This window comes from Lepus europaeus, chromosome 1 (genome assembly GCF_033115175.1).
Source record: "Lepus europaeus isolate LE1 chromosome 1, mLepTim1.pri, whole genome shotgun sequence".
Taxonomy (NCBI): domain Eukaryota; kingdom Metazoa; phylum Chordata; class Mammalia; order Lagomorpha; family Leporidae; genus Lepus; species Lepus europaeus.
The window spans coordinates 147,426,913-147,454,088 of record NC_084827.1 but is presented as its reverse complement, the minus strand read 5'-3'; the positions used below and the strand labels follow the sequence as shown (position 1 = coordinate 147,454,088).

Sequence of the window (27,176 nt, the reverse complement as noted above, 5' to 3'; positions counted from 1 at the left end):
TCAGGAGCGGTAGGCTGCGAAGTCTCGTGCTGGAGCATAGGGCTGGTAGTGCTTACGGGTGGGCCCAGGCCTCCGGGGAGTCATATTCATGTAGTCACTCTGAAGGAGCCTGTTCTTCTTACTCTTCATCTGCAGGAGAGAAGAGTGTCAGTGTGGAGGGGCGCAGAGGACACGTCATGGGAAGAGTTCTAGGACTTTGCACACAACTATTCAGAACACCAACTGTAGGTACCTATGGACACCAGCATCCCATGAGTCCCTGGGGCCTGGGTAAGGATTGGTTAATCAAACTTAACTATTGGCTATTCTAAATTCACTTGAGAAATCTCAAACGAAGGAAATAGTTTAGAGAAACTTATCCATATTACTCTCAATGCTGTCATTCAGTCTGAATTCTGAAAACATATCTAATTAACATATGCAATGTATATATTTAAGTGGACCAAAGCCCTTCCTGTTGGACTAGGCTAAGCATCCCCATTGTAATCTTTTTAAAAAATATTTATTTTATTTATTAGAGAGGCAGAGTTAGAGACAGAGAGTGGGTGAGACAGAGAGAGAGGGCTTCCATCTGCTGGTTCACTCCCCAAATGACCTCAGTGGTCAGAGCTGGGCAGATTCAAAGCCAGAAGCCAGGAGCTTCTTCTGGGTCTCCCACATGGATGCAGGAGCCCCAGAACTTGGGCCATCTTCTACTCCTTTCCCAGGCCATAGCAGAGAGCTGGCTCTGAAGAGGAGCAGCTAGGAAGCAAACCAGCATCCCAGCACTGTAGAGGGATGCTTAACTTAACTACGCCACAGCACCAGCCCTTCATTGTAACCTTACATCAGTTGTTTGCTTAACTATTTTTCCGTAATTCACCATGGCCTGGAAAATTCATAAATTCATGATGGTGGAGTCCAAATTAATGAGGATTTACAGTTCTGGACAACTAGTCACATTCTTATTCCATTCTGTGTTTGTATATTCATAAATTGTGTCATTCGGCACTGTCAGCATGAATTTCTAGCAGGAATGAGAGAGTTAGGAGTGATATTGAACTAAAGCAAGAGTTACCCTCACCATGAATCTTGGCTAAGTTTCATTTCTTGATCAATTTGATGATAAAAGTTCCACTTTAGACTAAAGGCCCATAAAAATTTTTAAAATTCTAGAAAGTCATCTATATTTCTGGGTTCCAAAGTCTCTATTATTGGGAGAAAAAAAAAACACATATTTACAGTATATAGGCCCAATATAGCAGTAGATACACCGGGCATGAGAGGCAGAAATACCCAAATAAACAAAGAAGAGAATGACTTCTGCCCTGACCTTGTGTCCAGGCACTCCCAAACCCTGCACACCTCCCTTGTCAAAGGGGCATGAGTAAGTGCTATAGAACAGTATGAAAAACACTGATCTCCATGTCACTCTGTACAGCCAATGTGGATTCAGTCCTTAGCTTCTTGAACTCTCAGCAGCACTCTCTCCTATTGATTATACTTTTTTTTTGGTAACAGATATTCTGTTTTGTCACCATGATGATTCTTATGGTATCTAATGGGAGGAAGCCAGAGATGCTGCTAAACATCCTCCCATACAAAGGGGAGTCCCCTACAACAAAGAAGTACTGAGCCCAAAAAAATTTCAATAGTGCCAAGACTGGGAGATCCTGATTTAAAGAGTGGTCATGAACAAGAATGGTATGAAAAGGAAGGAAAGTAAAATATGTTATGAAATTAGAATGACTGTCATCAGATGGCTTGAGTCTTCCTTGCTCAAGCTGAATGACCAATTATTTGAGTCTGGGTTTATTAGAAGGATTGTCATCATCCACAGAGGTAAGGCAAGACAGTAGGAGACATAGATTTGAAAGAAAATATTATAAATTCAGCTTGGATCATATGGAATCTGAGATGGTTATTTGGGTTATCTATCTGGAACTAAGCAGAAAGGATAGCATTATATATGCATAATTGAGGAATTCATTCAAATAGAAAGGCTCATGGAAACCAAGTATATGAATTAAGTTGTTCAATAAACATCTTGGTCCTTTAGTTTTTCTATGAATGAAATACTAGACCTCTCTTGGGAATAGTGTTGCCACAGGGCAGGGGTGAGGACAAGGAAGTGTTTTCCCCCAAATAACTGCTAGTGATACCCTGGGAAGGATTTTTAGTACTTACTCCAGCCCTGAGGACTCCTTTCACCAAGCCCCCCAGCAAGAATCTGCTTCCAGAAACCCTGAACACTACAGCGGGAAGAGAAGCCCCCCTAACAAAGAAGTTTTGACTCTGAGGTTTTCCAGTTTGCACACCAAGATAGTGAGGGACCTGCTGCAGTCAACTCCCAGACTTATTCTCATGCTAGTATCAGATGGTAGATTTAGTTATTATCAGTCTAGCTGTAAACACAGTCATAGGATGGAAATGACACATGCATGACTTTGGAACACCATACAGAGCCCCCAGTGCCAAGGTGCATCTAGCATATGCATATGTGTGTGTGTGTGCACGTGCACAGGGAGTACCCACTTTATATGTCCATGTGACTGTGTCAGTTATTCCACCCCTTCATAGCCAGTGTCTGTTAAAGATGTGTAACCTGAGAACCACACTCCCACTTTGCCTTTCCCTGCACTCCACTGTTACCCACTTGTTTCCTGGGAACAACAGCAATACACAGGGCAGACATAAGGCAATCTATTTAAAGACAATCTTCAAGACTCTACTGAATTTAAAGGTACATACCACCTATACATGTACCATCCACATTCCCTACATCGTGATCTACAGTAGGAAGGATTGTTTTTTTAAAGGCTCTTTTAGATTTGGAAAGGGAATTGGTTTAGCAGTTCAACTGAGTGAGTGAAGAATTGAGGGACAGTAACAGGTGCTAGTCTATGGCAGTCTCCCCAAGAGAGCTCTTTATCTACTCAAATGTCAGCATCAGGTCAAGAACTGAGATAGAATCTGCAGCTGCTCCCAGAAACCCACTCAGCCTAGAACTCACAGGCCCTAAGGAAGTTCCCCAAAATGGTAACTTATACCAGAGCACACTGCAGACCAGCCAAAAATAGGAGCACAGGAAAGGTTAAACTCTAGGGATCCCTAATGGCCTAGATGCAATATGGTGCTTGTTGCAGCAACAGTAAAAGATAAGCCCAGGGCAAAAATGCTATTTTGTGAATTATAGATGAAAGTGTATGTACACACTTTTGGTCAGAGAATATGAAAACCGAGGCTCATCATGCAATTAAAGGCTAGATCTTACTGAGCTATATGATTGACTACCAGAGGCCACGGGTGACAAGACACACTAAGCCCTGCAACTTCCCAATTCATGGGGATCCAGTGAGACAGAATAAAACCAAAATAAGTTTTCTCAAGCGAGGTAAACCTCCCCAAGAATTAGGAGTGTCATCAAAGACAAAGCTGTAGTGTCTACAGCATGTCTGAGCTGAAAGTGAACTGTTTAACACATTGAAAGTGTTAAGTTGCTTTTGTCCTTTTGGGTGATTCGAGTCACTCAGCAAATTAATGCCTCATTATAATATCTAACATTCTAGTTCATATTTATAATAAATTTTAAATGGTGAGCAGTACCCTTATGGCCACTGAAGGTTAAAGCAATTCCCAAATCAGCTTCATGCAAAGCTAGTTAATTTCTTTGACCTAGGTCAGCATATCACAGGGAAGCACCTTTCCAGGAAGGATACCCAAGGGGCCATTGTACCTGACCTTAATGTTAAGAAGTTGGGATTTCAGTGAGAGGATTGGAAAACCATATAGTAGGCAGAAAATCCATAAAAAGAACTGGGGAATAACCAGACTAAGAATTCTAAAATCATTGGCAAATACCACAGAGGGTTAAAGTGAAAAGGTGTTTGGGACGAGGACACCAAGCCCCAGAAAGATGCAAGAACTTGGCTAACATCAGAAACAGAACTTAGGGATTTTTTTTGTGTGTGTGCTAAAGCACCCCCATCAGAATTGAACAGCCTACAGAGGACAAGCCAGGCAAATTCCCAAGATGATATTTCATGAGGCCAGCGTCGTGGCGTAATGGGTTAAGCTGCCGCCTGCAACACCAGCATCCCATATGGGTACCAGTTTGAGTCCCAGTTGTGCCACGTCCAATCCAGCTCCATGCTGATAATGCCTGGGAAAGCAGCAGAAGATGGCCCAGATGCTTGGGCCCCTGCCACCCATGTGGGAGATCTGGATAAAGCTCCTGCTCCTGGCTACGGCCTGACCTAGCCCTGGTTGTTGCAGCTGTTTGGGGAGTAAACCAGCAGAGGGAATATCTCTCTGACTGACTCTCTCTCTCTCTCTCTCTCTCTCTCTCTCTTTCTCTCTTTAACTCTCCCTTTCAACTAAATAAAGATAAATCTTAAAAAAAAAAATCTCATATAAAGAATTCCCAGGGACAAGCAACCACTTTATTTCCCTACCCTGAAGAAGACACAGATTAGTTAATGTCAGCCTGACAAATGTTCATCTGCCCCCTAAGGGCCACACAGACCTTAAATGAACCACACAGAGCACGTGGGTAAACAATCCAGAGGCAATCCTTGCCAATAGACATCAAGAGGCTGAGGACCTAAGGCTGAATGATAGAATAGCAAGACTATGAATCCAGGGCCTTGCCCTCAGCATCCAGGCTCTAGCAAATAGGATGGCTTCACATGGCTTGAGTTTCAGAAATCACTGACCCACATGTGGCTTAGGTAAAGTTCTGGATTATTCTTTAAAGATCAATGCCATACTTCAGGCAGACTCAGTTAAGTCCTTAATTTGGCGTAGGGGTTGCCAGTTTGTCAACCCAATAAGCATGCATGCATTTCGCACTTAATGTACCTAATACCAAATGAATGGAGAACATCAAGAGAAATACTCCTTGCCTTGGGAAGCATGCGTTTTTCATTCAAGAAACTACTTGTGTATGCATTGAATTTCCAGGAAAAAAAAAAAAAAAACAAAGACAACATGGAATCAGTCATGAAGTTCTGTGTCATGTTGTGCACAAAAGAACAAGTTTTCTAAAAAAAAAAAAAAAGAAGACGAAGAAGAAAAAAAAGAAAAGAAAAGATCTTTGCTACAAAGGTCCCTTCTCAACAGTAAATATGGTCATAAAATTGTGTTAAAAACCTCGGCCAAAAATTCAGCATTAAGGAAGATCAAGAAAAGTGTACCAAGTTTACTGCATGATCGTTTGCAAAAATTGTTAAACTCCAATTCAGTGGTGAGAGCTAAGAAAAGCTTAGCTCCCATTACAGTTTCATAATGATAACACCAGACTTGGCCTCACAGAATTCAACTGCTTCAGAGGAGACAAAAATATGACTCAGATAAACAGACCTAGTTTCTTGCAGATTTGAATACACAATTTTAGTAGGCAAGTGTCTCATGATTTTTGTCCCTGAAGCACAGTTGTTCGTTGGATTCAGTTGCCTCGCTTCCTGAGTTGACTGGATTTTTATACTTTTCACAATTTTGTTGCAAAATGGGAAGAAGAAAGGTGACTGTCCATAACCCCTCACCCCTTTGCCCATTTAGCTTCTGATTCATTGTCTTCTGGAAGAGAGAATTAGTGTTGATTTTTATCTGAGATAAGGTTGAAAAGGTTGAAAGAGAACCCACCCAAGCCTAGCAGAAAAACAAAATAATAATTGCATATGTTAAACAGAAATCACCTAGGCAACATCCTTGAATAGGTTCAAATTGCATGTGCAGTGGAAAAGTTACATAAAGACAGGGCTGCTTCTCTTACCCAGCAAGAAAAAAGGGCCACCGTCACCAGCATGCTGTAGAAAGCCAGGACTCCGCCAACCACCACCAGAACCCAAAAGAGCGTCGATGATTTCGGAGATGGGTGAGCTGGGCAAAAATGTTGCTCTGAAAAATAAAATAGAGTGGGTTAAATGATATGGGAATGGCAGCTAAATCCCTTTTCTTCCTTCTGAACATCAGAGAAGAATGTAAAAGAAATAAAAATATGCAAAATGTTACTATTTAGAGCTTCTTCATCCCCACCACTGACCCCAGCCTGGCCAGTTTTCAAGACTGCAGGTGGAAGCCATTGCTCTAACGTGGTACAGGTAGAGTTGCATTCGCCTTTTTGAATCCACAGTATGATTCAAAAGCGGTGGTCGCTAATGGCTTTAATCTAGCTCCAACCCCTTGCCTACATCAGAAACCAGTTCATCCAGTGTCTAAACTCTAAGCCTGCCATAAGTGAAATGACAGACTTGGTTTTCAGCCTTAAGAAAATCGTCAGTGTCATAGGGCCTCGCCTCTGTCGAATAGATTATATGATGGTGGGTCCCAGGAAGAGCAGGAGAAGGAACCCAGGGTTCTATTCAAAACCAGAGGGAAATAGAATGAGAGAGGCTACCATAAACCATCTACCCATTTGATTTGTAATCACAGCTGCACATTAGAATTATCTGAGGAAGTTTGAAAATAAAAAAGCTTCCAGCAGATTACATCAGCGTCTCAGGGTTGAGCCCAGGCATCAATGTGTTTTTAAGCCTACACAGGTTTATAATATGCAGACAGAACTGAAAATTATTGAGTGGAGGATCATTGGTTTCCTCTGAGTTCTAATATCAGTGATATCCCATATGTATATGAGTACATAAAATATATAAAAAAAAACACTATTCCAATATAGTGTATCAGTTCTATAAGAAAATATGTTTCATTCAGCTTCGAAAACATAGTTTTTAAACTTTGGACCTGATCCAATATGAATATTCTCCCTAGACATACTAGATACTAGAAATCTGAACGAGAGTCAGCAAGCAGAGCATCCACACATGAACTGCCTCTATTCTACAAGAACACGAAAACTACTCTGCTACATTAAATTAATAGCTCTTTCCTTAGGTTTTTCACCAGCACAGCTCTGTCCCCACAAAGGAGGAAAAAACCACTTATTGAAATTATACTCTAAATCTGTATATGTGAAATTTGTATAACTTAAATTTTGAAGAGAAAAAAGGAAAGAAATTATACTAGCACTAAATATAAAAGTGAGCATGCACTTTCTTATTTATCATTCTACAGATAGGGAAAACCATAGTGTTTCCATAATTCTATATGATCTCTCTCAATTTTATTTGTTTCCACCAATAAATGATATTCTTCTCAGTTTGGGAATCTTATGATTTTACTACCCAATATTTAAAGAGAACATAATCTCAACATAAGCTGAGTAGATGGATTTATACTAATTTATGAGTACTGCTTAATCTAAGAGTTCAAAAGGTTCATGGAAAAATAGAATTAAAAAATAAGTTTAGGGGCCAGCATTGTGATGCAGTAGATTAAGCCTCTGGCTGCAATGCCAGCAGCCCATTCCGGTGCTCCTCTTCTGATCCAGCTCTCTGCTGTGGCCTGAGAAAGCAGTAGAGGATGGCCCAAGTGCTTGAGCCCCTGTACCACGTGGAGGACCTGGAAGAAGCTCCTGGCTTTGGCCTGGCCCAGTCCCAGCCATCATGGCCATTTGGGGAGTGAACCAGCAGACAGAAGACCTCTTTGTCTCTCTCCCTATCTGTAACTCTGCTTCTCAAATAAATAAATAAATCTTGTAAAAAAAAAAAAAAAGGATTTTTAGTGTGAAATTTTTTTTTTTTTTTGACAGGCAGAGTGGACAGTGAGAGAGAGACAGAGAGAAAGGTCTTCCTTTTGCCGTTGGTTCACCCTCCAATGGCCGCCGCGGTAGGCGCGCTGCGGCCAGCGCACCGCGCTGATCCGATGGCAGGTGCTTCTCCTGGTCTCCCATGCGGGTGCAGGGCCCAAGGACTTGGGCCATCCTCCACTGCACTCCCTGGCCACAGCAAAGAGCTGGCCTGGAAGAGGGGCAACCGGGACAGGATCGGTGCCCCGACAGGGACTAGAACCCGGTGTGCCGGCGCCGCAAGGCGGAGGATTAGCCTAGTGAGCCGCGGCGCCGGCTGAAAAAATTTTTAAAATCAGATGTATGAGATGTCTTTATAAAGTGCATGGAAATAGGCATTACAAAAAAAAAAAAAAAAACTGCATGGATTCAAAACATTTTTTACACCAATATAAATTTTTTCATTTTTCTATAAACTTTTTGAGGTGCTTTTGTAGTGGAGTTTTGGGCCATGAACATAATGGATGATTTATCCAAGCTCACAGAGTTGGTTAAAAGCAAATTTTATGTCCCCTGGTTTATAGACCTTTGTATGTTTTAGAAAATGGAAAAGTACTTTTACTGAAGAAGACCATGGAACCTAAAGAGAGAAATAATTAGAAATAGAATGTGTTTTTCTAAGTCCTGATCCATTAGATGCGGCTCCTTCCTCTGTTTACCTGGGCTTAGATTTGATGGGAACCTTCTTTCTATCATGACCCATTTGAATGAAGAATAATCTTGTGAATGACCATGGACTATAACTTGCCACTCATTGTCAGAGAACGTAAAAACATTCAAAACATACCCTTGAATCTCTTCTAAAATGGAAGATAATAATTTTTGGAAACCTTTTTTGCTTTTATTAACCTCCAATCACTTGGGACTTACCCAGCCTCACCCCTAAACGTGAGCTGGTTTTCAGGACTGCAATTGCAAAGCATTACTTTAGGATACTACGTTGGTAGAGTCGGGTGTTACCTTTCACATGGATAATGGTTCCGTTGCTCTTCTCGTTGTCTAGGTAAGGAGGAGGGTACATGACCTCGATTTTGCAGAAGTAAATATCTGTTTGGTTAACGTACAGATTCTTGAGGTAGAAAGTCACTGTTTCATTGCCCAATTTTCCATCACAGTTGAACCCTGTAGTTGAATGAAACTGATGTGGATGGGAGAAGTTCCCATTCACGACACAGACCTCCACAGCACTGTCAGCTCCCTTATAGAGGGATGCCCGGAACTCCTTGGAGAAGAGGTTGTAGGTATACTTGCAGCTAAGGTTGACTTCGTTGTTATTCACCACAAGCATGGGAGACTGCTTCACCAAAATCTTGTTCTCTGGAAGAAAAATAATTTGCTTAGAACAAGAGTATAAGGATAATTTTTTCCAGAAATTAAGATGTATTAATTAACCACATGGAAAGATCACCAACAAGTGCTTTCTCCTGGCAAATGAAGGTAACTACACCAAGAGTTCAGTAGTTTACATCTGAGCTTGTTTTCATTCTCCTTTGAATGGAACACGTTTTCACCTGGAAGGCAGAATATGGTCTTCTGTTGGCACTGAGCACCACAGCCAGGCTCTCAGACTTTGTGGATCTGTATGGAGATTCCTACAATGGCAATCAGGTTTGGGCTGATTTTCTGACTGAGTGACAAATTTGGAAGTGCCTTTAATGCTTGGCACATGCATAAACAGATTGGTTGTAAGTTGTGATACAGGCTTGTGTGAAGGCATGAAAATGTTTTTAAACATTTTGACTTTCAGTGTTGGCTATTCTAAGAGTGGAATAAAGAGGTCAGAAAACAATGGAAGCCAAAGAGTTCACTTTTGTTTCCCTTCCACAGCAAATGTGGAGAACAGGCTGCCCAAGAAATTTGCATATGTGTTCCTTTAAATCAGAGGCAGGAAGACTCCCACCAGAGTTATCACTCTGGTCCCTGTTCTACCTCTAAGCCATCTTAGCAAAGTACCAAAGACCTTGGACTCCATTTAGTTCAAACTCTTCACTTCAAAAGCAATAAACTGAAGCTTGATTTTCAACCTCACGAGAACAGGGAACACATCTGTCTTGTTTTGCACTGTGTTCCCATTGGCTGGCACATGACAATATATTTTTTTTTCAAAATATTGCATGAGGGCTGGAAACAACACATGGCTTAGTCTGAAGTCAGCAAATGGTGAGCAGAGCCAGAACTAAAGCCCAAGTCAGCCAGCACCACCTGAGAAACGGACCACCGAAGCACCATCCTTCGTCATTGAAGGATCCATTTTGCCAGCAAAAGACTCCAGACTTTTCCTAAAGTAGCGAATCACTATGTGTCTTTGATTCAAATTTCAATGCAAGCCAAAACATTTTTTGTTGTCATGGGGATGTGTTAATAATTGTCTATCCTTTGCATTTTTAAAATACTCATTTGAGGCAACACCTCATGTACTCACACTGAAGACCCAAATAAAAGCAGAGTCTGTAAAAATGAAATTTGCCATTTAACCTGAATTTGAGTTTGTGTGTTCAACTGTTTTGGTTTTGCTTTGAGTAGAAGGAAGCTGCACAGAACTAAACTGAAGGTGTTTGTCTCCTATATACTTAGGCAATGCTGGCTGTACATCAAGAAATTTAAAAAGAAGTTCTATGGCCAGGTGTTCTACTCCCAGACTGAGGATTTTTTTCAATAATAACTTTAATGATATATAATTCATGTACCATGAAGTTCACCATTTTAACATGTACAATCAGTGGGTTATTGGTATTTTCACGAAGTTGTGAATGAATCACCACTAAATGACCCCAGAAACCCCATACCCTTCAGTATTTTTTAAAGAGTTATTTATTTATGTGAAAAGCAGAGTTACACAGAGAGAGGGAGAGACAGAGATAGACAGAAACAGAGAGACAGAGAGACAGAGAGAGAGATCTTCTGTCTGCTGGTTTACTTCACAAGTGGTCACGACGGCTGAGACAGGAGATTCATCCAGGTTTCCTTTGTGAATGTAAGGGACCCAGATACTTGGGTCATCCTCTGCTGCTTTCCCGGGTGCATTAGGAGAGAGCTGGATTGGAAGTGGGGCAGCCGGGACTCATACTGGCAGCTCTGTGGGCTGCTCCTGTTGCGGGAGGCAGCTTAACCCATAGAGCCACAACAAGGGTCCCCACCCTGTGCCCTTTAGTAGTCACTTTCCATTCCTCCCTCCCTTCAACCCCTGGAAACCACTAATCTACTTTTTGTTTCCACGGATTGGCGTTTTTTTATTATTATTTTGTGTAAAGGGATTCGTGCAATACATGGCCTTTTTCTGCTTGGGTTCTTTCAGTTAGTATAGTGTTTCCAAGGTTCATCCATGTTGTAACATGGATCAGAGCTTCATTACTTTCTATGACTGAATAATATTGCATTGTATGGAGCTACTCCATTTTGTTTTCCACTCATCACTTCTTGGCTCTGGTCAATAATGCTGCCATGAACATTTGTGTTCAAGTGTTTACATGGGCGTGTGTTTTCAGTTCTCTTAGGTATACCCTGCTAGTGGAATTCCTGAATCATACGGTGACAGATGAAACCTCACTTCTTATTCTCAAACTCATAGACCTCTGCAGGCTTTCCAGTCTCATTTCCTCAGAACAAAACCCTCCTTAGTCGCCAGATCATTTACATCCCAGGAACACACCGTGAGCATTCCCACCTCTGTACTTTGTTCACTAACTCTGAGGCCAGAGTACCACTTCCTTCTCAGGCCTCCAAGCAAAGCTTGTTTATGTCACTATTTTGCCATTTACTCAGGTTCTCCCACATAAACATCTATCTTTTTTTTATATGATTCAATTTCTTTAACTTTTGATTCATGTGTATTTCCTCTAAGCCCCTAGTATTGTTTCTTTTTTTTTTTTTAAGGTTTATTTATTTATTTGAAAGGTACAGTTAGAGAGAAGGAGAGACAGACAGAGATTTTCCATCTGCTGGTTCACTCCCCAAATGGCTTCACTGGCCAGGGCTGGGACAGGCTAAAGACAGGGGCCAGGGGCCAGGGGCCAGCGCTGTGGCACAGCGGGTTAAAGCCCTTGCCTGAAGCGCCAGCATTCCATATGGGTACCGGTTCTAGTCCCAGCTGCTCCTCTTCTGATCCAGCTCTCTGCTATGGCCTGGAAAAGCAGTAGAAGATGGCCCAAGTTCTTGGGCCCCTGCACGCATGTGGGAGACCCAGAAGAAGCTCTTGGCTCCTGCCTTTGGATGGATGCAGCTCTGGCTGTTACAGCCATCTGGGGAGTGAACCAGCAGATGGAAGACCTTTACTGTCTCTATCTCTCTCTGTAACTCTGTCTTTCAAATAAATAAAGTAAATCTTAAAAGAAAAAAAAAAATACAGGAGCCAGGAACTTCATCTGAGTCTCCTACATGGATGCAGGGGCCCAAGTACTTGAACCATCCTCCACTGATTTTCCCAGGCACATTAGCAGGGAGCTGAATTGAAAGTGGAGCAGCTGGGACATGAATCAGCACCCATATGGGATGTTGGCATTGTAGGCATCACTTAACCTGCTACACCACAATGCCAGCCCATTTGGGGAGTGAACCAGTTCATGGAAGAACTCTCTCATTAATCTCTCCCTTTCTCACTCTATAAGTCTGCCTTTCAAATAAATATATCTTTTTAAAGAAAGATCTTCATTCAAAACTTGTGTTTTGACAACTTTAGCTTCATTTATCATTCACTCAACAAATACTTTATAAAAGTATTGAAAAGTAAACATGCAAATCAAAAAGTCCACAGTACCAGCATTGTGGCGCAGCAGGTAAAGCCACTACCAACAATGCCAGCATTCCATATGGGCACCTGTTCGAGTCCCAGCTGTTCCACTTCCAATCCAGCTCCCTGCTAATGTGCCTGGGAAAGCAGTGCAAGATGGCCCAAGTGTCTGGACCCCTGCACCCACATGGGAGGCCTGGAAGAAGCTCCTGGCTTTGGTCTGGCCCAGCCCTAGCTGTTGTGGCCATTTGATGGAAGAACTCTCTGTTTGCAACTTTGCCTTTCAAATAAGTAAAATAAATATTTTTTTAAAAATTAAAAAGTTCAAATGTCTTGATGTGAAAACCCCACCCATTTTTTTGTTTTTGTTTTATTTTGTTTGGCTTCTTTCATTGTTTACCTGGGAGTCATGGGGCCAGTTCTGACTGGATGGGCAACTGACCCCAGCAGGGAACGCCAGCATCAACCGTGCTGTTCAGACAGTGCAGGTCAGGCATTTATGTTGCTGCTTACTGAACTCTGCTGTTGCTAATTACTTTAATTCTATCTTAATGAGTATTCAGATCTGTCCTGATCTGTTTTTGAAAGCTGATAATAAGGAAACAAATGATGAGAATGGGACTTCTTTGATGAACAAGGCACAGGGGAGTGCAAGGGGGGAAGCTGAGTGAGGCTGGAAAAGAACACTAGATGGACCCCAGTTTGGCTTCCTCCTCCCGGCACCCAGAGGGAGGCAGGGAGAGAGAAGGGAGGGAGAGTAAGAAGAGAAGTTCCAGCATGTATCTTCAGTAGGTTGCTTAGTATGCCTTTTTTTTTTTTTTTTTTAACTCAGAGTGGGACACCTTTCCCAGGCACACACAGGAGAGAAAAGATGATTTCCCAAAAATGAAGAACACCCACCGTCTGTCCTTGGGCAGCTCCTAGTCTTGTGAGGGAGAAAGATACATAAACACAGGGAACTAAAAAGTAGTGGAACAGGGATCTGCCCAGCTTCTCAGGCCACCTGGGGAATCAGCTAAGGGTCTCTGGGGGACACAAGGACTGACTTGCTTCGTGCAGGATTATGCACCGATTGCTTCAGCAGATTTTTACAAAGTGAAAGTTAGCCTGGCTAAGAGAGGCCTTTGTTTTGGAAGAGAGGGGGAGGGTGTGGGGAAGGGCAGGGTATGTTGCCAAGGAGAAGGTGGGAAGCAGTATGGAAGGTGGAGAAGGTCATGGCTACCTTGGTCTCACTGGCCCACAAGTGGGGGAAGGCAAGGCTGGCAGAGCAGGCATCATTCAGCACATTAGGGAGCTTGGGCTCTCTCCTGCAGGTGATGGGGACCTACTGAAGGCTTGGAAGCAGACAAGTGGTGTGCACAACTTACTTTTCATTGTACATCAATCATTTTAGCAAAAATGTGGAAGATAGATGTGAAGGTTACAGGAGTGAAAGCATGGAGACCAGTGAGGATACAGACATGTTAGTCTAGGCAAGAGGTGGTAAGAGACTGAAATAAAATTTGAAAGAAGTGGATAAACTCGAGAAGTATTTCTAGATTAAGATTTGCAAAACTCAGCATTGGCTTAAGGGTAGTCAGTGAGAAGGACGGAGGAGTTAACGACAGTCCCCAGGCCACACAGACCCACCAGTAAATCATCATTTTCCTTTTGCCCACATCTTTTGCTTCACTCATCTCGTCTTCATTGCATTACCAGACTAGACAGCTCAGCCACTGAGGTGAAGCTTAGTCATCTGAGATATGCAGAAGACATTTCTTCCAGCCTGAGGATCATGGCAAAGAGAACACAAATTACTTCAAAGGCTGCTGGGAACCTAGTGGGCCCGCTGGAGCTGGTTTCAGTGTTTGCTGTTTTGTTTTTTTTTTTTTGTTTGTTTTTTTTCAGAAGGTGGGAACAGTGGGCTTTCTCTCCTGAAACTGTTTTTCCTTCACAAGGCATGATACAGTGAAGTAACCAGAAGATAGATTTTTCTCCTGTCCATCACAGGCCTCCAAATTTAAACTTCAGCACTGTTGAGACATGAGGGGTGCTGGGTCCACACTCCCCAACCACTACTAATTGAGAACTTTTCTCAGGGATGAGTAACCCAAGACCCCAGTATCTAGCATGTTCAATATTCTTGGGTGATGGCGTATTCACCAACTGAGCAAGGGAAGAAGTAATATTTTGGGACTCTTTGTCCTAAGATTATGTTGAGGACAAAAGCTTGAAAGCTTTTTGTTATATGGCTATTTGGCAAAAAGTGGATGTTCACTTTATCAGGGATTACTTTCCTCTCTTCTATGTCCACATAGATCATTTTTTAAAGATTTTATTTATTTATTTGAGAGGTAGGGGTACCAATAGAGGGAGAGACAGAGAAAGAGGTCTTCCACATGCCAGTTCAATCCCCAGATGGCCACAATGGCTGGAGCTGGGCCAATCTGAAGCCAGGAGCTTCTTCCAGGTCTCCCACGTGAGCGCAAGGGCTCAAGCACTGGGGCCATCTTCTACTGCTTTCCCAGGCCATAAACAGAGCTGGATCCAAAGTAGAGCAGCTGGGACAGGAACCGACACCCATATGGGATGCTGGCGTCTCAGACAGAGGCTTAATCTACTACATCACAGTACCAAACCCCACACAGATAATTTTTAAATTGGCTGACCTGACCCTTTGGATAGGATTTATAGTGCAGCTTATTAGGCTGTTGCTTGGGATACCTGCATCCCATATCAGAGTGCCTAAAATGGGGGGTCCCACCTCTGCTTCCAATTCAACTTCCTGCTAATGTACCTGGGAGGGAACAGAGAATGGCCCAAGTACTTGGATCCCTGCCACCTATGTGGGACACCCAGATGGAATTCCTGGCTCCTGGCTCCTGGCTCCTGGCTCCTGGCTTTGGCCTGGCCTTGCCCAGCCCTGACTGTTGCAGACATTTGGGGAATGAACCAGCAGATGGAAGATGCATCTGTCTCTCTCTTTCCCCACCTCCCTTCATCCCTCCTTCTTTCTTTCTCTTCCTCCCTTCCTCCCTATCACTCTGCCTTTCAAATAAATAAATAAATAAATAAATTTTAACTAGCTGACCTTTAAACATAGATACTATGCTAGAAATATTAGGCTTCCGGAGCCAGCACCGTGGCTCAACAGGCTAATCCTCCGCCTTGTGGCGCCGGCACACAGGGTTCTAGTCCCAGTCGGGGCGCCAGATTCTGTCCCAGTTGCCCCTCTTCCAGGCCAGCTCTCTGCTGTGGCCAGGGAGTGCAGTGGAGGATGGCCCAAGTGCTTGGGCCCTACACCCCATGGGAGACCAGGAGAAGCACCTGCCATCGGATCAGCGCGGTGTGCTGGCCGCAGCACGCTAGCCGTGGCGGCCATCGGAGGGTGAACCAATGGCAAAGGAAGACCTTTCTCTCTGTCTCTCTCTCTCTGTCCACTCTGCCTGTCAAAAAAAAAAGAAAGAAAAAAGAAATATTAGGCTTCCTTTGGCAGTATGTGACTAACAGTCTCCTGGTTTGGGGTTCAAGTTGCGATCAGGATTGGCTAATAGAACTTCTTGGTTTTCAGTATTTTGTATCCTTGTACTTGATCCCATCTTGACTCAAGTTGATAATTCAAAAAAGCCTCAGTGAAGAACCATCTCATAGTACCTCAAAATCCACATCTGCTTTGGAGACACTAGATAAAAGATGATTACTTCCTTTTGGTGGTAGAAAAAGATAGCCAGTTAGATGCAATGATTCTGATTCCTCTTACTTTCTGTTAAAATGAAGCACTGTGAAAATACATACTCCATGGCAGTGGCATAATAACATGAACAGCTGATAAGCCGGGCATCAGAAAACATTTTGCTTTAATATATAGTTTGACTCTCTGGGTTTTTGGGAAATCTGAAGTATTTAAAATCATTTAAGGACATACTGTAAAATTTAAGGACATGTCTAGCCTCAGAAGAAGTGGCAGAAGTATTCAACTTCCCCATACTAACTTCTGGTTGATGCCATTTTGCTTTGTAGTTCACTCTAGGAATGGAAATTATCCTTCTAGGCTACTTTGGTATTAACAAACCTAGCCCATTCCCTATAGATATTTGATTTTCCTCCTTGTGAGTGGTTATGCAATGTCTACCAAGGTCAAACCTGCTGGATTAAAAGAGAATCCATTTGTTAACCCGTTCAGTTGCATTTGCTCACAGTATCACAAGATTGGCTTGACTGACATGTCTCTAACTGAATTGACAAGTTGTTTTGATGTTGAATTTAGTGCTTTGCTTTTCAAAGCCTTTCCTAGCAGCTAAACCAGCAAAAGGTGTGGAGACAGGAAGCAGTAACCTCAAACCTCTTTCCCTCATGACTCCTGCTTGACAACAGGCAACATGAAGAGTAAGATGGGAGGTGAGAAGGTGCTGTCTGCTGCTTCTGAGCAAGGCAGTGAGAGCTGAAAGATTTCCCACAGATAATCTGTGAATCTTGTGACATAGCTGACTCTGGAAGCTCCAAAGTTGCCTGTACTTCCATGAGAATGGACCGAGGTACAGATAACTTGAAAAAGAGTCCTTCCCATTTTCCCTGTTGTAAATGGGTCAATTATTATATTTAGGTCAGCCCTCCCCATAGGTAGAGTGGATAACCACATCTAAGGTATGGCCTTAAGCATCAAAGAACCTTGACTTTAAAAGGACCCTCCCCAAAAGCTCATTTAATGGTTAGATTTCCATAGATGAAGCCTAAAATACAATGTGGTAAACATGTTGACTTAAATTAGTAACCATGGCCTACATTCAGAGGGCTATAAAATATATGGTCTTATTTTATCACATCTGAACTCCATATCAACCTGTGAAGTAAAGAGGCAGGATGATCATCCTTTAGCCCATTTTACAGACATAGAAATGAGGTCCAAGAGGCCAGTGCGTAGCCCGAGGTTTCAGGACAAGTTAGTGACTCTTGAAGATTGAGTTCTTGTCCCGTGAGGTCTTATCTGTTGCTTTCTTCCTTCTGCCGTGTTGTATCAAAATTTCAACACTATTTCAGGGATTCATTCTAGATCACTTAAAGCTGGACCTTGGTGGAGGGGGTGGTACCAGGTGTCTGCTGTGAGAGCTGGGAGGATAGCACTGAGCAGAGGAGTAGGGTGGGAAAAGGAACAAATCAAGATGAAGTTCATTGTCGCTAACATTTTGCTGGAGAACCAGCCTGCAAGAATTCTCAGCTGGGAGGAAACTTGGAGATGATCTAAGCCAACCTCTCATTTTACAGAAGAGGCAATTAAGAACAAAAGAAGCCATTGACTTTAAACAGAGTCACATGCCTGAAGGGCCAAGGTATAATTCATTTGCTTAGGCATGTAAAAGTAATGTTTAAATCATGAATGAGTAGAAAAACAACTTTGGTCACTCATCAAGATTGAATTGACACTGTACCCATATCTGGAAAATGTTTGGCAACTGGTACACATGCTGTAGTTTCCTGTCTCCTTATCCATGACTTTGCCTTCTACAATTTTACTTAGTCAGTTGTGATGTAGACGCATTAAATGGAAAATTCCAGAAATACATAATTCATAAATTTTTACATTCTTAGTTGTTGTGAGTAGCATGATGAAGTCTCATGCTGTTCTAGCCCAGATGTGGAACATCCCTTTGTGCAGCATATCCATGCTGACACATTTCCCACCTGTTAGTCATCAGGTCGACTGTCACGACATTGCACTCCTCATAGTCAAATAACTTATTGTACTTAACAGTGGCCCCAAAGCACAAGAGTAGTGATGCTGGAAATTTGAACTTGCCAGAGTCGCTGTAAAGTGCTTCCTTTAAGTGAAAAGGAGCAAGTTCTTGACTAAATAAGGAAAGAAAAAAGTCATATGCTGAGGTTGCTAAGATCTACATGAAGAACCAATCTATTCAGGAAATTGTGAAGAAGAACAAACTCTGTACTAGTTTAGATATCCCACCTGGAACTGGAAAAGCTATGGCCTCTGTCCCTATTAAGTGGTTTGTTAAGGTGCAAAAGGTGTTACCTTATAAGGTTTGGTACTATCTGCAGTTTCAGGCATGCACTGGTGATCTTGGAGTGTAACCCCCTCAGTTAAGGGGGTACTACTGTCAAAACATTGTGCTTACAATTTCAAAGACTTCCTTAATATCCCAGGTGGATCCAAGATAAGGGCTACAAATAGGGTCACATAAAACATCTCTTATAAAGTATTCCCAATGCACAAGAAACAACTGTACCATTGCATCTATCATTCCTGCTTGCCCGAGTGTACAAAAGGGTCATTGGTCAATACATGCAATCACTTTTCCATCTCAGTCTCACCAGACAATTCCTTAGCTTCAAGCTTTTGTGAATTGCATTGTTTGACATGTTTATATTTGTAATATCCTCTTTCCTTTTCTATATCGTCATACCATAGAGAAATAAAGTGGTAGACAGAGACTGCTGAACCAGAGACTAGAATAAGCAGGACTCAAGATTGAAGTGTGCATTGGGAAGCTAAAGAAGCAATTAGAAAGACACCATGCCTGTTTAATTAGCAATGTGATTTTCCTTCAAAACCTTGAAGAACTTTCTTGGGCTCCATGTATGCCAATCAGAGTTTTTTGTGTAGTGGAAAACTCAGGTTGGATGATCCTAACCACATGGTTTCTCTTTTAAAATTCCGACTGAACAGAACTGAACTTGTTGGGTAGGAACGAACAAAAATGAAAGCTTTGTATTTTCAACCATCTTGCCCTGTGATGTGTGTGAGCGTGTTGTGTAGGTGACGCTGGTGTCCCTGGCACAGAACACCTCCCTCCTGACCACAGAGCTGGGTAAGTTACTGTAACTTTCCTCTGAGCACATTTCCTGTTTGGGCCCAGGATACCCTCAGTATGTGTCCCTCTGACCACTTGCTCCTGCTCAGGCTCTACAACCAGCAGATCCTTCAAGACGAACCGCGCTGCCGGGATTCCGAAAGGGCAGTTCCACGGTCTGTCATGCTGGAGGTTCCCGCTGGTGGTTTGGCTTCACGTGGATATGGGAAAGAGAAATACACATAAGACTCTATGAGGTCTCATCAAAAAGTTTGTGGAAAATGGGTATGATTTTTTAAAATGCATGCATTTCAAAATTGGTTTGAAACAAAATAAGCTGCTCTCTTCATCCTACTTTTCCAGGAACTTTTTGAAGCCCCTGGTAGCACCCTTCACCGTCCTCTTTGAGCTACTAGTAAAATAAAAACAAAACTGTTTATGAGTTATCACACTTTGAATGGTCCCAGACTCTCTTAGAAATTCACATTAAAATAAAGAAAATAAAATGCAGGTTACAGTTTCTAGATAGCTGTGTGGCCACTTCATCTAGTTTTCTGGTTGCTTGTTGTCTTGAAATTCCCTATTTTCACAAGGAATGAAAATTTTAGGAATGTCTCTCTCTCAAAAAAAAATGCATGCATATACAAGTCTGATGTTTCATTCAGGATCCCAAGAGAAAGCATATGGAGCACTCATTATTGGGCAATCGTAGGAGGGTTTATTGACAGAGGTGTGAAGATAGCAAAACCACAGGCAGCACAGGCAGTGGTGCTGGAACCTGTGGCTTGTGGCGGCAGAGTTATGACCACTCTTAGGTCTGAGGCGGGGAAGGGACAGGAAGCTACCAGAACCAGAGGAAAGGGTTGTATAATGGAGACCACATGACAAAAGCACAACTTCTGCCTAGAGAGACAGGCTAAGCAACTACCACCATCCAAGACTGTATCACAGTTGCCCGTTAGATCATGCACACTCATTCTTTTCAAGAAAGTATGATGTTAAAACATAAGGAGGCATTTGATCAAATAAGGACAAATGATTATAAGTAACAATGTACGTGGAGGCCTGAATAATGACTTACTAAACCAGTGGCTTTGGGCCTGCACGAGCCGTAAGCACTGCCCTTAACCTTGGCAGTCACTGTAGTGTAGAGGACACTTGTCCTTGCCCTGTTATAAAATATCGTGCTACATGCAGCCTGACAGAAAGCAACTCAGAGGTCAAGCAGTTCCCTAGCAAGAAGTCCCATGTTAGCAAACATCCAAGACTTTAGTTTCCGAGAGACAAGAGTTATCAAAGTGATCAATGAGTACTTTCTAAAAGAACGTTTGGGATGTCAGATAATCGTTCTTTGATATTCTCACTTCTCCCATCACAGACTAATACACTCATTCAGCAAATAAACCATGGCACCTGAAGTACTTGGTTCTTGAGAAATAGAAAGTCAGAGATGCTTCATCTTATGCAAACTTCTGAGACAGGTACAATGTCATCATTCTATAAGCTTCTAGGAAACATCAACACAATTTCCTCATTGTAAATTGAGAGAGGTCTGAGTTTCCTTTTTATCTCTGAACATCTGTGGTTGCAGTCAATAATTCTGTAGATGCTGCTGCTTATAATTGCTTTCCAAAAATTAACTTGTGTGGATAGAGTAGTATTTATAATGTCTGAATTTAAAAAATAGATTTATAGGAAGACTTCACAATTCTCAACACTTTCTGTCTAAAAGCTCAAAGTGGGTTTTTTTAAGCCATCACAGAATCTAGAAAATAGAAATCATAGAAAATAGTTACTAGATACCTGTTGAATGAGTATACACATGAGGACCTGTCTTACCAAAGCACAAGCAAGAAGCAAGTGACAGGAACCTGCTAACACCCACTTTCAGTGCCCTCCATGTCTCATGGTAAAAGGTAGCATTCTCATCATGGATGCCCATCCTCACCCACTGGCCATGGTCAGGAATGGAAGCCAGCTGATCCGCAATGAGGTGGCCTCATTACTGTGAGTGTTCAGTATCAAAGAACGGCATCAGGTCACACAAGAGCTGCAAATACACCTAGGCTGAGACTCCACCAAGTGCCAAGAATCCCTAAGCTCTGAAAAGTACAACCTTGCATCTTCTCAGCAAGTGAAGAAAAAAAAAAAAAATTCCAACACCTACCTAAGTTCTCAATGAGGAAATCTGCATGAGTGTTAACACAAGGACGTGTCAACGCTTCAGATTTCTCAGATGCTGCAGAAAGGGGCTCATGAGTAGATCAGTGGCCAAAGTGAGCCGTGAGTGGATTGTTCTGAATGACATCACCAGGAACCATTAACCCTGGATAATGAAGATGATAACAGAGAAAAAGATGACAGTGACGGTGATGCCAAGATAAAGGAGCAATTCGAAGTTTCGTAAGAAATTATCCACCACGTTGCAGGCTGGCTTCCAGCCGTGAAAACAGAAAACACACAGAAACTGCCTGATGGCACACAGACTAAATCAACACTGAAATGCTAAGGCCAAAAAAGTCCAGACTCTTTTACAGAGCCTCTGCCAGGTGATTCGGAAGCTGTTCATCACCCCCCCCCCCCCCAGCACACCTCTCTTCAGGTGCTCAGACCAGCAATGTGAGCAACAAGAAAGAGTTAGACACCCACTTTACAATCAGTTCTCCATGGGCCTGGGTTACCTTTCCTGCAGCTTCAAGGAGCAATTTTCATGTAATGTTTCTCACTCTGGAAACTCTGTGGTTTTTATTTTTTTTTTATTTTTTTTTTTTTTTTTGGTGCTAAAACCATTCCATTGACCAAAACATGTCCAAGAAACCATCATAAAAGAGACAGAGATACCTTAACATGGCTTAGAAAATGAGAGGCCCCTTCATTCGATCACAAAGCCACCCAGATGTCATTTTTTCCCCCACTGTTCAGCAAAACTATCTGCTGAGAAGAAAAGTTCCGGCCTCTGTAAATACACTTCTCGAAGAAAAAGGAAAACAAAGCATTGGCTAAGATGGAAAGGAGAAAAATAGTTTATCCTTTGCAGTGACCTGCTGTGAAATATTCGTGCTTTTGTGGGAGTGCCTGCCCTCCAATTTTTAGACAAGAGTCTGAAAGGGGTTCTATAGCCTCGTCAATGCCTCTGCTCATCAGTAAAAAGCTATTGTTTTAGAGATGATAAACCACAAGTGGAATTTTCTTCTGGGATGTTGGTGACATAAAAAATTTCATTTTGCAAATGTCAGCACACTGCATGCAGGAAATACTTGGAGGATGATAGCCACACGAGATAAAAGCCAAATGGCAATCATATGACGTTTCTCCACTCATGAGAAAAAGAAGACATTAAAAAGGAGGGTGGCCTTTACTGAAGGAGGGGAGGCAGCAAGAACTCCTCCCCACCTAGAGAGGAGCTCTGGATGTGAGAGCTTCTGAGCTGCGACCACACATTCATTCCTAATTCTAACCTATTTGTCGCAATGACTCATTGTACTTCCTGGAATTGATATATTGATATTGATGTTACAGTGCTTGCTGTAAAGTCCTTGCTGCAATGGTTGCTTTGCAAAAAAAGTTTTTAGCTTAGAGCATAGAAGCGTGTTACAACTATATAACTATATATGCATATGCATTAACACATGTAACTTAGGGCAATCTATATTTTTTAAATATCCATCAACTTTACTTGAAGTGACAAAACACCCAGTCGATATTTTAACAGCCAGAAACTTGACTGCAATGCCTAAGAAGCCACATAAATACTTCCTATGGCTTACATCGCATTTTTCAATATTCATATTCTCACCTTACTGCCCCAAACCCAGCCCCTGAACAACATTTAGCCAGGGAAGTAAATTGCTTCTCTCTGTATACAGCTACCGCAGAGAAGTCATTTGCTAAAGACTGAACTAGAAATCAGGTTTTCAATTGCTCTGCTCTGCTGACGACGTTTCAGTAAATGCCCATCGTTTTCCTGCCTGCTGTGCTGCTCTCCAGGTGCTCAGGGGGTGCAGCAGCATCGGAGAGGTCAGTCGTGCCCAAAGTGGCCATGCTGACAGTCTGCTTGCTAAGGTCTGGGGAGGAAGGAGAAGAAATGCTCGTGAGGAAAACTGAATGCTGTGGTCTGGATTTTTATCTTTGTACTAGGGGATTTGCTTACTGAAAAATACCCCGTATGGACTGAAAAATCATGTCTCTGATGAAGCCCATGTTCTGTGCATACGCCTCCTGCCATCAGTCACAGATTGCTTCCCCGTCAGGAGTCCACAGTTCCAGTCTGAACTCAGATTCCAAAATCCAACCAAGTCCTCTCTGTGGGTATCAGCTCCAGGAGTATTTAATCCAGGTGAAGGCACACAGTGTTAGCAAAGAGCTTGTCCAGCTGGGAATGTGGGGGGGGGGGGGGGGTATGGTGGGGAGAATCACTGTATTCCTAAAGTCGTACTTAGGAAATTTGTACTCCTTAAATAAAAGGTTTCTTTGGTGGAAAAAAGTGAATCATAAAAAAAGTTTACCTGACTGTTCATGAATTCATTGGGCATCTCAGTGAAAAACTGTTACACAATGGTAAAAGAAAAGCAAAATAATAATTCTCCTAAAATAAAGAACACATGTTACAGATTTTATTTACTCACGAGGAGAAGAGACAGATTAGATTACTGGTTTGAAAATGACTGTCGGGCCGGCGCTGTGGCACAGTGAGCTGAGCCACTGCCCGCAGTGCTGGTATCCCATATGGGCACTGGTTTGAGTCCTGGCTGCTCCACTTCTGATATAGCTCTCTCCTAATGTGCTGGGGAAAGCAGCAAAAGATGGTGCAAGCGGTTGGGCCCCTGAATCTCTGTGGGAGGCCTGGAAAAAGCTCTAGGCTCCTGGCTTCAACGTAGCCTGGCTCCAACCATTGCTGCCATTTGAGGAGTGAACCAGGAGATGGAAGATCTCTCTCTCTCTCTCGCTGTCTTTCCCTCGCTCTAATTCTGACTTATACATAAATAAATCTTAAAAAAAAAAAAAACTCTGAAAAAGAAAGTAAATTTATAGACCAAGAAAAAGAATAACTTGTCCAAAATAATGTTTCCTCACTCTTCCTAAATTGTATTTTAATGGAACCATAAAGAACTTTTTATGGCATCATCCAAATCATGAAGAATCAGGCTAGGCTTCACAGAATAAGAATTTTAAGCTATGTTGTGAGCCAGTATGTTAAAAGTATTAAATGAATGGAAGCAAGATGGTTCTCCATGCACACACAGACATAACGCACACATCTCAACACGGGCACAGTAATTGTCACAGTCCTAGGGAGGACAATTTCCTTATCTGTAATTTCTTCACAGCAGGTGAATACAGAGAGGAATGAGTAGCACATGGATGCCTTTGCACTATTGGATTAGAATGGATTATGCATTTTTGTGTGTTGTAATGATTTTCTTTCTCACAGTTTTCTTACTGTAAAAGACATTTTGGTATAATTAATGTATTTAAAAGGCTGGGCCCAACTGAAGCCAGGAGCCTGGAACTCAATCTGGGTCCCCATGTAAGTGGCAAGGGCTGAACAACTTGACCCTTCACCTGCCGCTTCCCAGCATGCACATTAGCAGGAAGCTGGAATCAGGAGTGAGGCTGGAACTTGAACCCAGCCACTCTGATACGGGATGCGAGTGTTCCAAGTGGCGTCTTAAACGCTGTGCCAAATGCCTGCTCCCTGGAAGAGGCAATTCCACAGTGTCCCCAGACCCCTGTTCCTTTCCCAGTTCATAAATGGCCACTTAACTTCAGGTCCGAAGTGCTATTAGACAAGGGTTGGCCTTTAAAAAGTAAACATCTCAAAGTCGAAAACAAATGTTCTGCCTGAGTGAGCTCTCCAATTGCCTTATTAGCTACCTCTCTTTTAATAAGTACTTTAAAGGAGAAATATAAAACTTTGAGTCTTATACAAGAAATCTTCAAAAGAGAGTGAAGGGACCAATGGCAGATAACATATCAGAAAGGCATTTTGCTATAATTACCAATCTTAAATAGTTTTCAGCCAGAGTGGAGTTTCCCTCTATGGTCTAATAAGTTATAAAATGTTAAATATGCTTTAAAAGGGATTTTTTAAAGATCTCTAAAGCTTAAGGACCCTTTAAAATAAATTTTAATTTTTTAAAAAAATGTATCGGGTAATTCTAAGTGCTTAGTTCCAGATCTTGGGGCATAACTTATCTCATCACCACCTCATGTCTTTCATTGTATCAACACCTTTTATAAATACACGTGAATTTATATTCATCGGCACATCACACAGCAAAATAAATTGATATATATGAGAGTATTTCAAAAAGCTCGTGGAAAATTGAATTCATAATAAATATATGTTGGTGCAAAATAATTTTGAAAACCATGCATAATTTGCTCATAATCCACATTTTTTGTGAACTCTTTGAGAGCCCTTTGAATGCATGGATTTCAAAAAACTTTGCACCAAATAAACTCATCTTTTAATGTCATACTCCCAAGAACTTTCTGAAGTGCTCTCATATGTAACTATTGTACCACGTTGGGAAGTTATCCTGACTGCAGTGTATGCACCTGATTCCAAGGACAAAAGCAAATAATAATGTGCTCTCTGCACCACCAAACTACAAATGAGAAAGAACATTGAGGATACCTACTTTTTAACAAGTCTTTCAGAGGGAAGTAACTATTCTTATTTAAACATGCCTTTGACCCTATCAGTCCAAGTTTTGAGCCAAGTGGGACCCATTTCTCACTCTGAGAACAAGTTGACCAAACGTCTTATTCCTGCCCCGAAAAGAACAAGCTCTTCTCTTACAAATTGATTTTCTGAAGATGATTTAACCTTGGATTTCTCTGGGTCTGTGAAATTACAAACCACATCACATGGGTGAAATAGCATAATAGGTAAGAGCACAGGCTCTGGAGTCAGCAGACTGGCAGTTGGGACCAATAACTGGTACCGCTATATCCTTGCGCAAAAAATTTAATTTTCCTGCTCTCTTGATTCACCCAGAATGGGGTTGGCTGGAATACCTACCTCCTAATTGTGGAAATTGAATGCAACTCAAAACAAGCGCTCTGTAAGTGTTAAGTGCACTTTCTTCCTCATCATCATCTTTGGGAACTTAAAGAATTTTAATCCGAGATGATATATTTCAGCCAATAGTAAATGAAAGCTAATTGATTAGTATTTGTAATAGCGTCCATGGAGACACCAGGATTTATTTGTATACGTATTCAATTAAGATAAACATTGTAGTTACAATTAACATTTATAACGCTAACCAAGCACTTACCGCGCTAAGCATTTCACATAGATTATTTTGTTTTGTCCTTGCAGTGATGTAGAAATGAACTTATTATCATTCCCATTTTAAAGATTAAAAAACTGAGATTTAAAGAGTTTGAATACTCACCTAAGCCCGGGCTAGTAAGAACTGGGTATGTGATAGGAACCCAAGCAGTCTAAATTCAGAGCTTTCAGAACCAACCTACTTAGAGCAGTTTTCTTAAATTTAAAAAAAAAAAAAAAAGTGGTATATAAGTCAGAAGTCCTGGAACACTATCAACTAATAGCAAAATAAATGTTATTTATTTCTAAGGGATTTCTGTTAAAAATACTATGCTGTAGTCTGAGAATCAACAGGTCTCTAAATAACAAGTTACCGTATTAGAGCAGAACTACACTACATATGTCCCCATTTCACAAGCCATCTGAACTTTAAAGTAAAGCACATTGCTCACAAGCCCTACAGAGAAAAACTTAGAGGAGAAGACAAATCCAAGTTGTTTACCTGTTCCTTGAATTGAGGGGAAGAAGTTGAAAGCCAAGAGCAGCCTGACAATCATCGTCCTAACGGTGGGCCAGGGCTCCAGCCCCTCCTTCCCGAGGAACCCAAAGTGTGAGGTGAACTGAAGACGTGCCCGCCACAGCCTGAGAATCTCGGTCATCCAGGGCCACCACCAACCTACTTCCCTTAGGGCACATGATCAAGGGACTCAAACCACAAGGCAT

General features: G+C 42.0%; 1 protein-coding gene across 1 annotated transcript; it reads right to left on the bottom strand.

Moving 5' to 3' along the window:
* On the bottom strand, positions 1-27,176 carry CD28 (CD28 molecule). Its single transcript, XM_062201446.1, has 4 exons — positions 27,075-27,176; positions 8,624-8,978; positions 5,753-5,877; positions 1-129 (listed from the first exon to the last, which is right to left on the bottom strand). The coding sequence occupies exons 1-4, from the start codon at positions 27,174-27,176 to the stop codon at positions 1-3; spliced, it is 711 nt and encodes a 236-aa protein (XP_062057430.1).